Genomic DNA, 17,138 nt, shown 5'->3' with positions numbered 1-17,138 from the left:
CAAGTGCAGATAGTCTAGGCTGCGGGTGACTTTTGGTGGTGGAGGAAGAGGAGACGGCCAAGCAAGGCTCCAAGACCGGATGACATTTGTGGGGATGGGAGGTGAGGGGAGAGAGAGGGGCGTACGGGTATGGAATATGGAGTGAGTATCGAGAGAAAGGGTATGTTGTGTTCGATGAAGAGAGGAGAGAGGATGACAGTGCCAGGCAGGGATAAGGCCGCCGTTGAGATGCGAGATTCCAGGTGTCTTATGAGCTGCAAGGTTCCATTGATCTGAAGAGAAAGGGTGGGGGAACGGTAGTCAGTCGCTCATTGGAGGTATGCTGCGCGTTTTTGAGTGGCTGCACTCATAGACGATGATGGACGTGGGACCGCTTCAGCTGGCAAAGGTGGTATGGGGTTTTGGGGATACTTGGATGTGAGGCCGAAGGGGCTAGTGGTGGGCAAGGGAACAGGGCTGTCACCATGTTCAAGTGTACCTTTGGCACGCTACTTGGACACCGTAAAGGCACTTGAGCGTTCGGTGCCCTTCATGGGCCGGACACGGGGTGGTCGTTCTAGGAGGCGACAGAAGCAATGGAGGGGCCCCCATGCAAGGAGACTGAAGGAGAAGAACTAGTCGTTCGTGCCAGGGCAGAAGGCAACGGCCGACAGCGAGAAAGCGGGAAATGACAAATGATGGGGGCCGTAAAAATCCAGACGGAGGATTAGGTATCCATGGAGAACGACTTGAGTGCAGGTTCAAAAAAAAAAAAAAAAAAAAAAGGAATAATGGATGGCACTTACTTGAGATCGCCGTGATGGGCAACGCACCGCAGCGGAAAGAGCAAAAATCGCAGTACCGGGACAATGCTTGTCACCCCCGGTACGTATACGTCCAGATATGTACAGAGTTGGTGGCCTAGTCACTCACACTTCACACACGGAAGTCCTGCTGGCGCGAGATTGCCGTGTAAGTCGACAGGCCAAGGAGCGGAGGAGGGTGGGCAGCCCGGCTGGTTGCTCTATGCTTGGCACCTCAACTGACTGAGCCAGGTACAACGGCAGGGCTTAAGCTTGAGCCCAAAAGCAAGAGCTTCAGCGAGCGAGTGAGGAAAGGGGGCGTCTGAAGCTGGAGAATGGGCGTGGACGGATGGCGAGATGAAAGCTGTCGGTGTCGACGTCTGCGAACCATGGATTAGCGTGATTGGCCATGGCTCTTGTGAGCAGCTGTAGCGAGCCCAATAAGTGGGTGGGATGGGATGAACAAGAGGGATGGGAATGGCCGTATGGCATGTGGCCAGAATTAGGGCGAACCGGGGGACGTCTAACGGCAAGGAGGGAGCGGCAGTAGCCTGTGCAATCGGGACTCAAGCGGCGTGCTCCAGTGTCACTGGATCTGGCTTGGATACTACCGACCGGCTGAACCCTTGCATGCGTCCGTCCGCCTCCAAACCTTGCACCAGGCCGACCTGTCAACGATGTGCATACACCAAGGAGAGTGCATGTACACGAGACCGGCAGACCTATCACAGAGAAGCCACCACAAAACATTGCAACTGATGCCCGGGGTGCCATAAATATTCGCCTTGCCATTCCATTTCGACTGGGGAACAAATGGGGATGGAGATGGAGATGGGATGGGAACGTGAGGGGAAATGGATGATGCAGTGGACGTAGAGCAGCAGTACGTAGCGTGCGTGGTAAGGTTAACATTGCGGACAAGGTCAGGAAGCCCCCAAGCAGGGTTCCCACGAGATGCAATGTGAGGATGAGGGAAGGACGGTGCCCAACAGGGAAAATTGCCTTGCTGTAGAGGGCAGTAGAAGGGTGCGAATACCCTGGGCGCGTAAATGGGGACCGGTGGAAGTAAGGTAGGCCTGAGTAAAAAGAGGAGACCGGGAGATCCGCACCAAGGGATGTGACCAGGTACAGCGCGGTACACATGAAAGTGAAGATGAGACGTACATCTGATACAACCAAAGATATCCCGAGATGCGCGTAGAGCTTGTCTCTCGCGTATGTAGCTGGTGTGTCTCTGAAGCACTCTTTTTCTGCCATTCGCTTCTTTTTTTTCTGCTCGTGTTCTGGCAGATGGCGAAAAGTACGAGACAGGTACCGCAAATCAAGCGCCCAGCAACTAACAGCAGACACAGCCTGCGGAGAGCGTTGGGTTCGTCCGGCGTTGTTCGCGGCCGAGATGAAAGCCGATGGAGATCTCAAGCCCGCAACCTTGTGGGCAGCTAGAAAGAAAAAGTCGTTGGAATCAAAGTCCAATCAATCGTCAGTTTCGCCTCGGATACTTGGCCTCCCGGGGCGCATCTGCCAAATGACGATCTCTGATGCTGGTGTGGAGCGGCCGCAAATTATCCCCGACGGGAAGAAGGGCTGTCAAAAGATATTAGATGCGCCAGACGTCTTGTCTACTGTACCGCACCCGACTGCGTGCTTATTTCCCTCCTTCTTCTTGTGTCTGCTTCTGGTCACGATCAGCGAATGGAAGTCCAGTTGCAAATGGGATGCGGCACGCACTGACCCGCAACGCCAGAAAAATGAAAGACTCTGAAATCAATAGAGAGAAGCCAAGGATGAAATGGCGCCGTTTCTCTTCCAGGGTCTTGTTCTTCGAGTTTGAGTGAGCCTGTCTGTTTGGGTCTGTATCTGGTGCCCCCGCAAGAGTGCCTGCTTCTTCTTGTTTCTGTTTCGGTTTCCGCCTGGGGTTGATCTCGGAGCTTTCCCTGGCCTGCCTTGCCTTGCCTTGCCTTGCTTGCCCTGGTCTGTCTCGTTTGTTGGGCCCCCCGTCTTGTTAGGTTGGTTTTCTCTTGATGCGTCCTATCACTACCAATTGGTCAGCCCAACATGTTAATAGTGCAGGTGAGGCACTCGGCCCCGGTGGCGATCAGTGGGTTCATCCTCCCGCTGGAGAATAGCGCGGGTGCAACCTCGCTGGTGAATAAGAGCTTCGCTGGGTCAAGTCAATGATTTGACAATTCCATCGACGCAGATTGACATTGCAGAGCATCATCTGACTGACAGGCGATGGGGCCAAAGACGCAGGTGAGCCTCTGCATCTGCCTCTGTCTCTTTTGCCAGTCATCCAGCCAGCCAAAGCTTGATCGAGCGTACCCAAAATGCCTGTCCAGCCAAGACCTAAGCCGGCTTTGCTCTGCCTTGGGTGGACTGTTGACACTCGCGCACAATAGGCCACACCCCCTTGCAGCCAACAGGATGAGGCACACTGCTGCACCAGAGACGGGATGATCGACGGGAAGCAGCCAGGCGGCGACGCCTGTTGGACAGCCAGAATAAAGCTTGGCATCTTCCCGACCCGGGAAATTGAACAAGATCGAATCCCCGTCATTTCTGCCCGAGCAGGGCCCCCGGCGCAGCTGAACGGCCACAACGGCCTAGTCTCAATGACCCAGCTGCAGAGGATCCCACACTTGGGGGCCAGTCGTGGCGTCACCGAGGCATGCAAGCCTCCTCAATGCCAGTGCATTGTGCGGATACCGAGGTCGCAATGCCGCTGACGCCGATGATGCTCAAGCTTGACCAACGGCGGTGTCGTTACGCGTCTCGCGCATGGCATGGCGGACTTGTTGCCACGGGCTGCCATGCTGCGTTGAGTGCATTTCTCAGGCCGGTCGACGACGATGCCCGCTGCCCCTCTTAATCACGACGCTTCTATTCTTTCAGGCGCAGCTGAACAGACACAGCACTTGGCCTGGCTCGCAGGGGGGAACGTGGAGGGTGTCCAGAAAGAGAGTTCAAGACTCACGGATTCGGCAAGGCTTGTGGTCCTCGCGCTGTCTCGTCCGGGAATAGACGGGTCTGTTCCTGTCTGCCGCTGCGTGTCAACTTCACTTTTATCCGTAGTGCCCGTGTCTCGCTGTCATGGCAGGCACGGACGTACTGTTCGTTTCTCTGCTCCTGTTGGATGAGATCTCTTGAGATGAAATCTAGTCGACTAACAATGTGGGTGCGCTGGCGTCGGCCGGTTCCTAGTGGATATCGGGGAGAGGCACCAAGAGTGAAACTCGTGTCTGAGGCAGATGCACGAGTATTTGAGTTGATGGGAATTGCTCGATGAAAGTGAATACTGATGCCTGCGTGAGGCGCGTACTGGGATATAATGAATGGGCCGATGACAGAAACCCAGGCGTGCCGGGGTGTTTGGCAAACGTCCGATACCAGTTAATGATGGGGTGAGAGGAAGAATCGATTCCAACAAGTGTTAAAAGACCGGATTTTCGATTGCTAGTCTCGGCGAAGAGATTTTAGTGCTCAGACGGCCAACGGATGGCTCAACGTCCACGATACCCGGGGAACGGTTGCAGTCTTATATTCGACGTAGACAGTTTGGAAGCGGCGAAAAGTACCCGGACTCGCCATGCTTAATCTGCTTAATATGGTGTTGATATGGGTGCTGTCTTCTCGGAAAGTTTGGTGTAGCCATTCACCGCGGTACAAGCGAGTACCAGCGTTTAGATGTCGTAGTGGAAGTACTTGTTAGTAGTTTAGCGAACGATCAGTTTTCCCGCGCGAGAAGACAACCCAGCAACACACTGCTTTCGTCTGGCCGGGTACTTCCACCGTTGTCTAATCCTTGTGTTCAGTGACGAGGGAGGAGGTACCGGAAAGCGACAGTTGAAAAGGCGGGGTGAGGCAGAAGACGAAGACAATGTAGCGTTAACTGGTAACGCATCTGTGTCTCCAGCGGCACGGGCAATTGGGCATTCCCCAGCATGCAAAGACAGAATTAATTTGCGTGCGAGTGTACGTACAAGCGTGTGTGGATAGCTGTGGCGGCAGGCTGGGTGGGACAAGATCCGAGATGCTCACGCAAATGGAGTTCCAGTTGACGGCGGTAAATGCTAGGATCACACCCTCTGAGGAGTGGAAGAAGTGTCATTGGAAGAATGACGAGATTGGCGGCGATGGCGGCACCTGATCTGTAGTAGGGCATGAAACCAGGTCTGAGGCATTCGGTGGTTCTCGTAAGTCAGGTATGGTGGTGATATGGTAGACGGACTGGTCAGGTAAGGAAAACGACCAAGCAGAACCGGCCACCGCTTAAGCCAACGGCAGAGGCCGGTTAGCGGATTTCACATGGTGAGGGAAGCCAAGGCGGCGAGTCCTTCAGCCCTAAGAGGAGAAGTCGCAATCGAAATGGACCATCTCGGCGTGTCTCGAGATAGCGCTAGGTGGCTGCTGCGTTCCTCGCGGGCCCAAACATGGTATTTGGGGCCGGTGTCTGTGTGATGGAGCGAATGGATGAGGATGGCTCGTATCTTCATGCTGCCATGGCATATGCGTGGTGGGCTTGTTCTGATAGTGTATGAAGTATGTACTAGGTCAATCTATATCGGACAGGCTGTGATTTTGGACTAAAATGATGAGTGCGAGGGTTGAAGGGAGAAGGCAGAGGGAGGGAGAGGGAGTGAGCAGAGCAGAGCAGAGCAGAGCAGAGGCAGCCAATTGAGCGAGGGTGGTACTTGATGGCTGTAGGTAGCTTAAGGTAAGGTAGCTGGTATGTAAGGTAGGTAGCGAAGCCCAGGAGAGCGAGCGGGTGAGAAGCGGGTGGTGGTGTCCCCCACGCACGCCCAGATAAAGCCACCTCGGTTCTCCGTGCGTCTGTCCAAGTGTCCGGTCCAAGGCGGAGTGGATGTAATGTAATGGCTGAGTGCGTAAGGTAAGGCAAGCTTTGGTGTTGTGCACTCTGCTTCCACTTTCTGCTTTCGTAGCAGACGTGATTTGTGATTTCGCGCGTCTGACCTCCCCCCTTCCGTGAGGACCAGGTCCAGGCGCAGAGGAGGCAGAGTGCGTAGGGGATTATTCGTAGATCGACGGCTAGCAGAGCGGTGCAGGGTCGGCCCTTGCCAGAGATCGGCCAGATGGGCTGGGTACCCCAGGCGAGTTATTGGTGCCCAGACTTGCTAGTGGAAGACAGGGCGAGGCAGGGTGCGAGTGACAGGGCAGCTGGAGGCAGCAGAGGTGCAGAAGGGATCGAATGGTGATGACAGGATTTCCGAGATGGAATAGGATGGTGATACGGCCGTGATGAGGGAAGACGGACGCAATTGCGGGACTTCTTTTGGCGGTGACGAGGGTCAGGCGACCAGTGAGCAGCGAGCAGGGTGCAGCAGTCGACGGCGGTTCTCGTGGGTGTTGCGTTGTTGGCGTTGGCCCTGTAGGGTAATGCGAGGTGGTCGAGTCGAGAGTGGAATTTCTGTCTGCACCGTAGGCGAGGGGAAGATGGTCCATTGCAATGCAGCCATAGAGAGAGAGCGATTGGGACATGAGGAGGCGTAAAAGTGCAGAGTTGGTGGTGTGGTTGAGCATGGTGTGTGGCTTACCCAGGTTACGGTTTACCAGGCAGGCACAGGCACGATGGAGGAGGCAGGTGAGGTTCTGTGGCTCCTTCCTGGCAAGATGCCATCTTGCTTGCCGTCCTCGCCTTACTCTGGCAGGTAAGGAAGGCACCCAGTGGCACCGCACCTTCCACAGCAGGCACGGGAAGGCTAAGGCCGGGTGAGGTAGGTACGTAGGTTGGTACCTAGGCAAGTAGGTAGGTAGGGTACCTGCCTTTCCGTGGCAGCGTGGGAAGAGCACGCACAGACATGAGCGCCGTGAGCGCTATCAGAGACGGGACGGGGACGGGAGGCACGAGGTCGTCCAAATACAGTGGCAGCTTGTGCTAGACATCAGACCAGTCTCAGCAAACATGGGCTCAGGATAGCCGCTGTGGGCGCGCTAATCAAGGCTCTGGCTGAGGTGCTATGGAGGCTGCTAACCTAGGTGAGGTAGGTGGTTAAGGTACTAGGTGGGCTTGGTACCTATGATCTGTAAGGTAAGGTAGGTAGACTGTGGATGGGGGGCCCTTCTCAGGAATGGAATGGAAGGTGCTCTCTGCTCTGTTCTGCACCTACCTACCTTACCTCACCACCTACCTAGGCAGGGGCGGTGTGGTGTGTGCCTGCCTGCCAGCAGTCGAGGAAGGAGGTGCCAGAGGGAAGGCACAGTATCCGTCCGTACCTTCCTCCCCTTGGCTTGCCTGGTCTTTCAGCCCTCTCAGCCCATCGCTCCCTCCCATGCACTCCCCATTCGCCGGCCTTAGGTTGTCGTCATCTTCTGTGAATCCCTTCATTTTTATTTTATTTTTCATCTTCACTTTCTTATCCCACACCTTCAACACTGCAGCCTGCCCGCGAGAAGCAACCGTATCCTTACACAGATCCCAGAGGACGCAGAGCCTTCAACGCGACTGACCGGCGACGGCCCATCAAACGTCTGGTCTATTTTCCCCCTCTTATGCTTTCTTTTTCCCTCATCGAGTCCCGTCCTGCAGGTCCCGGGCAGTAGGCCCCCCCCCCCCCCCCCCCCCCCCCCCCCCCTGGCATTTCCGCCTCGACCATCACCACACAGCATGGCTTCGCCTCGGCCGGCCTCAACCATTCGAATCACTATCCATCCTCATCCTCCCAACCTGGTCCAGCGTCTTATGTCCGTCCAATGGCCATGGCACGCGCCTCTGCCACTCCCTCGACACTACCGTCATCTCTCGTCTTCCCGCACCCCGCCTGCGGACAGCCCAGAGCCAGAGCGAGCTCGTGCTTTACTTTACGCAAACACACCACCCACACACCCTCACCTGCACATGCACTACCACCACCACCACAACACCTGCGCAAAAGAGCGGGCTCCATGTCGAGCACTGACAGGGAGGAAACTGCCCTCTGCAGTCCGCCGTTTCAATCCTTATTCACATTGCCTTTGCTACCTCCATCGCGCTTAAACTTGCACCCGTCGTGCCCTTGATCCCTGGATGGCCTCGACCCTCGCTACGAATAACCGTATTTCGTTTCGTCACCTCCAAGCCTCTCTCCGTCGCCCGTTGTCGTGAAGCATCCACCATGATGGAAACACCTCGAGCCTCACCGCATGCGTCTCTCCGGCACTTGATTCCACCACTGCCGATACCGACACTTTGTCGCTTCCATCTCCTTGGGGAAACGCCAGTCGGCCGACTGCCCAAAACCGCCAGCGCAATCACCCTCAACGCCAACCGCCAGCGACCTCCAACAACAACACCCCCGGATACCGCACCGCACCCACCTCGGATACGGCCGTATCACCCCGAGCACTAGCCACTGCCCACAACTCCTCGTCCACCTCCTGGCACAACCACCAGAAGTCGCCGCCAACCGCCGAATCGAGCTCGCCCCGTCCCTGGGCCCCGACGCCGTCCCAACACTCGTCCGTTCTCGTTCCCGTACCTCTCCCGCCTCACAAAGCCGCTTATCGCCTCTCCCGCTCTGACGTTGTCTGGATGGATGGATCCGGAGCCGACTTGATTGAGTTGAGACGTCTCCTCGCTTGTCTCTGTCTCCCGCCCGCCCTGCTGTCTGTCCAGGCCTGACATTCTACCATGGCCCCGGAAACCCTGGCCATCCCGGCAATCTCACCCGCCACAAGCCAAACCGCGGTCCTCTCTCGCTTCTTACCGTCTTACGACTGGAATCTTGGTACCACTTCGCCCAACTATACTTCTGCACAATCTCTCGTCCAACCAAAGGACAAGTCTTCTCTGCCGCCGCCGACCTTGCCTTCGGTTGCCTTTCCTTCCGTCTTGTTCGGGTCCAGCACCCCGACCTTTCCCTGTCATGCAACTGGCCCGTCCCTTTCTGCAAGTCATCCCGGCAGCAGGGGGAAAAGGAAGAAAAGGGGGAAAGGAGCATTGTTGCAAAGCCGTCAGCAGTACCACACAGGTACTTCACCGATCGGTCTTTCCATCTCTCAAAGTTGACGGTTTCTGGGCCCGCATGTTGCAGATTCACTGTCGACTACGGAGTACCTTACGATCCGCACTCTCATGTTTTGCATCTGCGAGACATTCCTCCTCTGGCCCACCTCGTGGCGGGAAGCCCAAGTCCACGGGCTCAGGTCCCAAAAGGCCAATCACTCCAGCTAGCTTGGCAGCCCGTTACTACCACTAAGGAATCCAGGTCGCGCAGGCCCCTCACCCTACCTATGCCAACGTGCGTCTATCAGTCAGTCGCACAACCACGGCAACTGCAACGACGCCTTATCCCCAGAACTCTCTGCGCGAACGCAGTATCCTTCAAACTTGCCAATCAGTATTCGGTCATTGGCATCCCTTGCTGTGGCTTCGGCAATACCCTGACGTCGACCAGCCGAAGATTTTCGGTGCACGGCGTAAATCTGTTGGCTTCTCACAATGATATCGATATATCGGTTCCGAAGCAAGGGATCATGACTTAGAAACCCGATTCCAGTCACGCTGGCGAAATGCAGCAATCGAACCGTCATTCCTTGCGGCATCGCCATTGTCAATCGAGCCTGCAGCCACCCATTACCCGCAATGGCCAAAGTGATTGACAGGATGAGAACCGGTCTCACTTCTCAAGATCATGCACGAACATAGCATTTCACCAACAGATCTCGCGCTTTCCTACACGACCATAGGACCTGATTTCTCCGTTGCTACACTCTTCCCAACGTCTGTCACCCAACTCTGCTGTACAACCTCTTTGTCAGGTGCGGGAGTCTGCCATATTGCCGGTGATGCTTGGGGCAACTCGATTGGCTCGCCGTCCAGGGGTGTCGGCCAGCTGGGAACCTGGGGAAGGCCAGCTCACAGCCCCGGGTATCACAGAAATGTCGTCTGTGTTAGCCCATGTTCAGCTCAAGTCGAGCTCAGCTTGGACTGGCTTCGTGCCGCTGCAGAACGGCGTACAGCCTTCCCTAACGCGCGTCCGCATGTTCGCTGCTGTGGTGTCCTGGTCCTCGCTAATCTGTTCCATTTACGGGTCTTGTGGTCAGCACCGCAGCCACACCCATACCCTCGGGTTCCGGTCACCACTATGCATGGATTTCATCACAACAATCTGACATTGCCCTCACAGGGGAAGCACATCATCACAGTGACATTGCTTCAGTTCGGAATCGAGATTGCCACTCTGCCCCGATTGACGATAGGCAGAAGTTGCCAAATGTGACGCCTCGCTTGCATGCATCAGCTCGGGAGGGTCGCTTCCTCTACAACGGGGCGTGTCATTGCCCATCACGCACGGAGTCAGCGAAGCCGAAAACCAACTGACACTACGACGAGCATGCCGTCCATGCTTCCTGCCAAGTCGGTGCGGATTGAAATTTTGAAAATAATGCAAGGCGAGACCAACGTTTTCATGCGCATTCGCCAAAAGACGTTATACCGCTTGCGCCTTTGGCCGTTGTACAACAATAGTAGTAGGGCGTGACCAATCCATTTCTCTCCCGCGACCCAACCCTCTGGATGTCTGGATGTTGTCCCCGTGGATCGAAGACAAGAGGCACAGCAAGACTTGTTTCAACTGTTTGCTCCCGGCCGCTGGGTTTGGGCATGCCAACTCGGCTTGCTTGTGCCGGCGTCTGTCGACAAGATGCTCTGACCTAGGCTCCAGACAACTTTCGATGTGACTGGCTCGCAGCCAGCGTAAGAAGCTTGGATTGCGGGTGCATGGAGCACCCGATCCTGTGCGCTCCCGTTTGTTGGGTTTTGTTTCTCGGATCAACCAGCACAGCTGCTGCCAACAACAAGGCGCAAGCAACTGGAACTGGAACTGGACGTCCTACTCTGCTGGCAAAGCCCGGAATTCCGAACGCGCTTAGCATCATGACATCTACATATGTGGCAGAGGACAAGTTGATCGGGGGCTTTCAGAGTCAAACCCCGTTTTCTGACATCCCCAGGTTCAGGTCTAACTTGCCTAGTACCCCCATCTTCGCCTGTCTGTATCGATTGGTCCTCTGTCACCAATATGGCAAACGTTAGTTGTCATACGATCTCATGGCGACCAGAACGAGAGCCATGTCTGTGGTACAACATTTTGGCGTGGAAATGGCTTGGTTGCACAGGATGGCTCTGTGGCATTCTGCGAGTTGCCGTCGGCATACCTCATCTCGGTTTTTTCCACGATCCTGCAGCAAGGCGTGTGCGACCAATCAGTGACCAGAAGAAAGAAAAACAGCGGCTACCGGAGGACTTCCAGAGAATCTGTGTGCCTCCGGCACCGTGCTGTGTCGTCTACGGTCTCGCAAGCCTGGACGTGTGACACGACCGAATTTTTTGGACGGGGCATAGCCATGTCCAGAACACTGGACTCGGCTTCTTCGTGTCCTGGCCAGTTGCCAAGAAGAAGCTTCCAAATAATTAACAGGGTGGGGCGGTTGTTGAAATAAGAAAAGAGGGCGTTTCGTGGCGCTAAATGGTGTCAGCTTGGTTGGTTGGCTTGTAAGAAGCTGGCATGGCGTGGAGATGCCCCCGGCCCATCATGTTTGATATTGAAATTCGGAAGAAAGAGGAAGCTCAGTCTTTGGCCTTTTCCATGACCACCAGGCTATGGCTAGAGCCACGGTCAACGCAATTCTTTCCGGGTTAACGCTCGGTCTATCCTGACATCAAGGATCACCTTCGTCACGAACCCACCGAGAGTCACCTGCTGACATGACCAGGGGAGGCCCCCACGGCTGGCTGCAGTACGAACATAGCAGGCCATAGTATTGTCGCGGACGCAGCGAGCCACCGTGCGACTGACGGCGATATCTTGAGCAACAGAGAATCAGCCTGCCGTGGTCCCAGATCTTTCAGGATCCCAGTCGCTTCTGGCTTTCGTACGGGGAAGCGGGCGAACGGGGTCACCAACCCAATGGCTTGGCTGGCCCGTGAAACTGCCGGTCACAATCTCGACTGCCCGTCTTCAGTCCCATTCCCAGCGGCTTCTTCTACAATTGGACCTGTCCAACTTTTGAACTGTACCATTTAGTCTGTTTGATTCGCAACCACGTGGAAAAGAGATGACGGATAACCTAAACCCAGCCCATCCACTCTGGATGCTTACGGTACAGAGGCAACCTGACGTTTCGTTCCATTCGCCCTATCCTTGTGTGCTGCTCGCGCCTTGGGTACGTCTACTCGCTGCGGCTCGAAACCCTCCCATACCGCCGCATGTTTGTTTATGCCACGCTCGTCCTCGCGCTCTTTCGGACGAACGACACTGACGACGCGCCCCGTCGGAACATCGTTCGGCGGCTTCTGGCCGGGGATAGCCAGCGATCAGTGATCGACCGCAAGCATAACCTTGCTGTCCCCGTCCGATCGACCTTGCACTGCGAAAACCAGGGTTCCGGGGAGAACATCTCCCACCGCACCGTCGCACTCGAGGTGGATGGGCACCAGACTTGGCGACCAGAGACTCTCCAGATTCCCGCCGAGGCCCCCCCCCCCCCCCAATTTGGCATCCATGCACGCACCCGTACACCGACCAGAACGATGACAGAGAGCAGTGGAAAGCTGCATGATCTTGAGTGTGAATACTCATCAGATGATGCAAACTGCTCTAGCACACGGTGGTTGCTTGCTACACCCTCGTTCGCCCAGCTCTGTCAGTGTCGGCTTCCCGGTAGGAATAGCGAGCGAGCGTCATTGACAACCCGCGCAGCGGTCGCGGATCACCTATCCGCCTGAACAGTTCCAGCCCATGCTGTATCATCGGGCGATGATCTCACCAGAGCCGTGAGGCGTTGGATCCAGATAACTGGCAACCAACCAGGCGCCTCTCTCCTGCCTCGAAGCCCCCGAGAAGGAAGCAACGGGATGCAAATCGTGCTCTGTGCGAGTTTGGCTCAGCATTGCTTACTGGAGGCTATGTCACCAGACGAACGGCACGATCCACTTGAAGCTTCAATTCTTGACGCTTCCCACGACCACGTACCAATACAAGCCTGCAATTTGATGACAGGAGTTAATAATATCTGGGCTTCCTGCACAAAGACCCAAGATTGGTGACCACAGCGGTGCTTCCGCAAAAAAAGGATACGAGACTGACGACATCACTGCATGTCTGGCCACTCAATCCCAAACCGCACGACCTTGTCGCAGCTCACTAACATAAGGCCTTGCACTGCTGCGAAGCATACGAGGTGCCACTCCCTCCACCCTAGTCCCGTAATGATGTTCTCTTCCATCGTCCGAAGAATAGCTGGTCACCGTGGCTGATCACTTTTGGGGATGAGGGAGCGCTCTGCCACCCAATTTCTCGGCCAGACATGCCACCCCATGCAGGTCTCGATCAGAGTCAGTCTCGCTCGTCAAGATCCTCTATTGGCCCAACCCCTTCTCGTAGCCAAGCCCCGAGGGATTGGGGCGCCTGCCGTGCGCTCGCAGCGATCTAGCCCTGTTTCTTCTCTCACTCTCTCTCATCCTCTCCATGTTTTCCTTTTCCACGGATCCACCCGCAGCTTGTCCTAGGCTGGAGGGAAGGGGGGTCATCTCAGACATCCCTCGATGTGTGATTCTCGTAATGACCAGGGAGGAGGGGCGTATCATGTCTGTGGCTGCAAGTCCCTTGGATAATCTACCGGGGTTGAGAACTTGCGTTGCTCTGGTGCTCCGAGAGACGCACTGGGAGCAGCGCACGAGAAGCACGAGGATGAAGCGATTCTGAGCACAGCAGCGTACAAGCAACAGAAGAACAGTCAATCTTCTCGCGGCATTTCTGCATGAGGCGGGCGTCTTCTGGTCACATCTAATCAAGTTTGGCGAGATTCTGCATCCGTTTGGTCACAGGATTTGGCGATGATGCGCTTCCGCTACGTTATGGAGTGACACAAGGAGAATATCCGAAGCCACGGAACCTTTTCTAGCCGCCATCAACATGCTAAACTGCGACATGAACCCAGAAGTTTCTTCATCGAAACCATCCTACAGGATTAATCTATGTAGCTTGACGGCAACGACGATCGGACCCCCCCGGTCTCTGCCTGATGTTGAACCGGCCCACGTCTGTGGCTCAGACACTCGACCACCGATGGGGGCGGCCTCTTCCGGTCACAAACCTAGGTCCTTCTTCGCTCTCCTCCGGCCCCCGTAAACTTGGATGGGAACGGTTTCCGATTCAGGAGCACGATGGCCACGGTGGACGTTCAGGGGTGCTTGGGGATCGAGACACGACATGCTTGAATAGGCGAGCGCGGGTGCTCGGCATCAAGGAGCTTCGCTTCTGTCCCACGGTTCGTTGCTGAACGAGTTCTGGTCTCAATTATGACGACTTTCGGATTTTCGCTGGGTCCTGATGGCAGCAGCATCGTCTTGTCGGCTTTCTAAGGCCCGATGATAGGCAAGCGGTCCGTGGTTGAGTCGTCGGGCTGGGTCGATCGAGGCTGACTCTGAGAGTCGCCTCTATCTTCAGGCAGCCGAAAGCTTCTGGACTTCTGTGGATGAAGCGTTTTGGATGTGTTCAGCCTCCTTTGAGGTGGATGAGACTTCTGTCTATGGTTCATCTTGCCAGTCGTGATTATCAGCCGGTCCGTAGTGTCTGAGTGATTCTGTTTGCCCGAACCGCCCATGTCTTGGTCGCTTGCTGTGGTCTCTCTCTCTCGCTGTGAAAGTCCTTTGCTGTCTTTCTGCAATTCGTGATATTCGATAGTGGACGCATGTTTAACGAGCAATCGTTGAGTACAGGGTTGATAAACAGACTTCTACGACTGTAGCATGAGCGACTGTCCTTCTTCGCTATTGTCCCTTTACAGCTGATGGATTGGGTTAAACAAGACGACGACTTTCCATGGCATAGTCTCTTCATCACTTTGATCCAGATACCTAATCAAGGTTTATTTGTAGACCGTGTCGTCGTTTCTACGGCCGTCTCAACCGCGATCATGCATTCGCTTTCTTCGTCGGCCAAGGTGAATGCCTACCATCTATAATTGTTTGCAGCCAGTGCAGGCAGCATTGCCGGCTACTCAATATTCTCTCTATTGACCCTGTACAAGTCGAAACACTTTCCTTCGTAACGACGACCAATCTGACAAACCCGTCGCGAAGTTTCCGTATGCATTTACCTATGGCCCAGACGTAAGTCCATCAGAGCTCATCCTTGATTGCTCTGTTTGTGCGGTCATGGCTCTTCGCCTTGAAGCCATCCCCAGGCTGCGCGATCCTCCTGAGCCGGAAGACCTTCGCCGCGTGGCTAGGCACAGTGGCCTTCAACACCCCCTTCGGCTCAACATCGCCAATCTTCTTGCCAAACAACCTCGGGTCCTCCTTCTCCAGTCCGACAGCGTACGGAATCTCCGTGGCGTTATACCAGTTTGCGTCCCTGAAGATCTTGACCCGAGCGTCGTCGCTCTCCGCGTCAAAGAGCGCCTGCGCCGTCTCCGTCGGCATGCGGTCCGCCCACAGATCGTGAACAGCCCACTTGTACTTAACCTGCGGCGCCGAGCCTCCAGGGCCATCAGCGACGAAGATCTCCGCAAGCGACGACTCCATGTCAACCTCCGTGCCCGCGGCGTTGAGGAAGATGACGACCTGATCGCCGTTCTCCAACCGTCCACTCCAGACCTGCGCCTCCGCGACGCCGAACTCGTCCGGCACCAAGCCACCGCCGACATCCCTCCTGACTCGAAGAGCGCTACGGCCGTGGGGGTCCTGGCTGATGGCGATAATGGCGGGGTTGTTAACGATGCTGAGCGCCTCGGCAGGCATGTCGCGGAGGTCGTTGCCGAGCATCAGGGGCGACTTGAGCGCGGCCCAGAGCGCGAAGTGGGCCTTGTACTCCTCGTCCGTCATGCCGCCCTGCCCGACCTCGAGCATGTCGAGATCGTTCCAGCCGCCGGGGATGGACTTGTCTGCGAAGGCCGCGACGCGGTTGATGATGAACAGGACGGAGCAGTGGGTTCCGGGGGCTATGCAGAAGGGGTCCGCAGCGGTGTTGCAGCTGCAGAGGTCGTCGGGCCGGGTGAAGGAGTCGTAGATGTCGCCGGACATGCGCCAGGAGTTGGCGATAGACATTCCCCACTGATCAGTTGTTAGCAGATTCCCGGACCAGCCGATATAGCAAGAGATGAAGAGGACAGTGTGGACGACGGGAACAACAGGGACCATGGGGGCATAGGAAGAAGCAATCAAGCAGACATACCGTGTGGACATAGTCCTCGCCCCAGTTGCACAGGTTGAGAGAAATCGGTCGCCCAGTCTCTTGCAAGGCATCGGACATCTTCTTGAATCTGTTGAAGGAGATTTCGGGCGTGCCCATCCGGCCCATATGGAAACAGTTGTCGTACTTGAGGAAGTCGACGCCCCAGGAGGCGAAGCTATCAGCATCGTCCTTCTCGTGGTCCAGAGAGCCGGCTTGAAAAGGTCAATCAAAATGTCAGATGAATAGAGACATACTCATAAAGTTACCAAATCTGGCGCAGGTCATCTCGCCAGCTGTGGAATACATGCCATATTTCATGCCATGCTTGTGGATATGATCGGACACGTGGTTGAGGCCATTGGGGAACTTTTCAAGGTTCGGCTGAAGCTTGCCACTGGCATCGCGGCCGTTCTCATCTTGCCAGCAGTCATCCAGAACGACGTGGTTGTATCCCAAGTCGCGCAGGCCAAGGCTCACGATGCGTTCCGATGTGCTCAGCAAGAGGTGCTCGGAGACGTCGCAGGCGAATGCGTTCCAGTTGTTCTGGCCATGGTCAATCATCCTATCTCATATACCTAGAGGCTGCCATAGACTTACCCATCCCATTGGAGGTGTATCAGCCAGCCCATTCATGAGAGCGGCGACACGGCTAGCCGATGCCAACACGGCCACGAAACCGAGCGATCTTGGTGTCATTTTGACAGTCGTGCGATCAGAGAAACAGCAATGGATCTTGCTAGTCGCTCGGCTCGATGAAAGAGGCACAAAGTCGTTCGGGCTTCCGTTCTTATACCGAGCAGACGGTCAGCAAAGGTAGCATAGCAGATCCATTCAGCCCCGCTATCGTGACCTCCAACATCACGTTTCGCGGGCTCCGACTTACATGATGCCGGCCGCCAAGAGAGGGGCACGGAGGGGCAACTGGCCGGTGAGGTCGTGTAAACGGAGCGTGTTGCCGACAGGGGGCGGAATACTCGTCGAGTTTCCCGCCGCCTTCTCCGCACTCCCAGGTTCCAACCAACCATCCCCCCGAGTCATTCGGATCCGCTGGTCAAACGGCCTGAGCACTGCATCTCGGGGGGAGAGCCTGGCAAATGATCGGAAGGAATACCTGCAACTGTAGCCAAGGAGGCACCCCGCTGCTATGCCGTGTGGTCACTGGCTCGTGAGAATTTTTGCAACC

General features: G+C 55.8%; 1 protein-coding gene across 1 annotated transcript; it reads right to left on the bottom strand.

Annotated features, from left to right (window-relative positions):
* Positions 1-14,901: 14,901 nt before the first annotated feature.
* On the bottom strand, positions 14,902-16,651 carry MEL (Alpha-galactosidase; the record flags this gene model as incomplete). Its single annotated transcript, XM_037321090.1, has 4 exons — positions 14,902-15,834; positions 15,956-16,167; positions 16,210-16,498; positions 16,553-16,651. 4 exons carry the CDS (start codon positions 16,649-16,651, stop codon positions 14,902-14,904), a joined length of 1,533 nt encoding a protein of 510 aa, XP_037182229.1.
* Positions 16,652-17,138: the final 487 nt, after the last annotated feature.

The sequence above is a fragment of the Colletotrichum aenigma genome, assembly GCF_013390185.1.
Source record: "Colletotrichum aenigma strain Cg56 chromosome Unknown KSG_Cg56_contig03, whole genome shotgun sequence".
NCBI lineage: Eukaryota > Fungi > Ascomycota > Sordariomycetes > Glomerellales > Glomerellaceae > Colletotrichum > Colletotrichum aenigma.
Note: the sequence above shows the minus strand (reverse complement) of the source record. Positions and strands in the feature narration are given on the sequence as shown.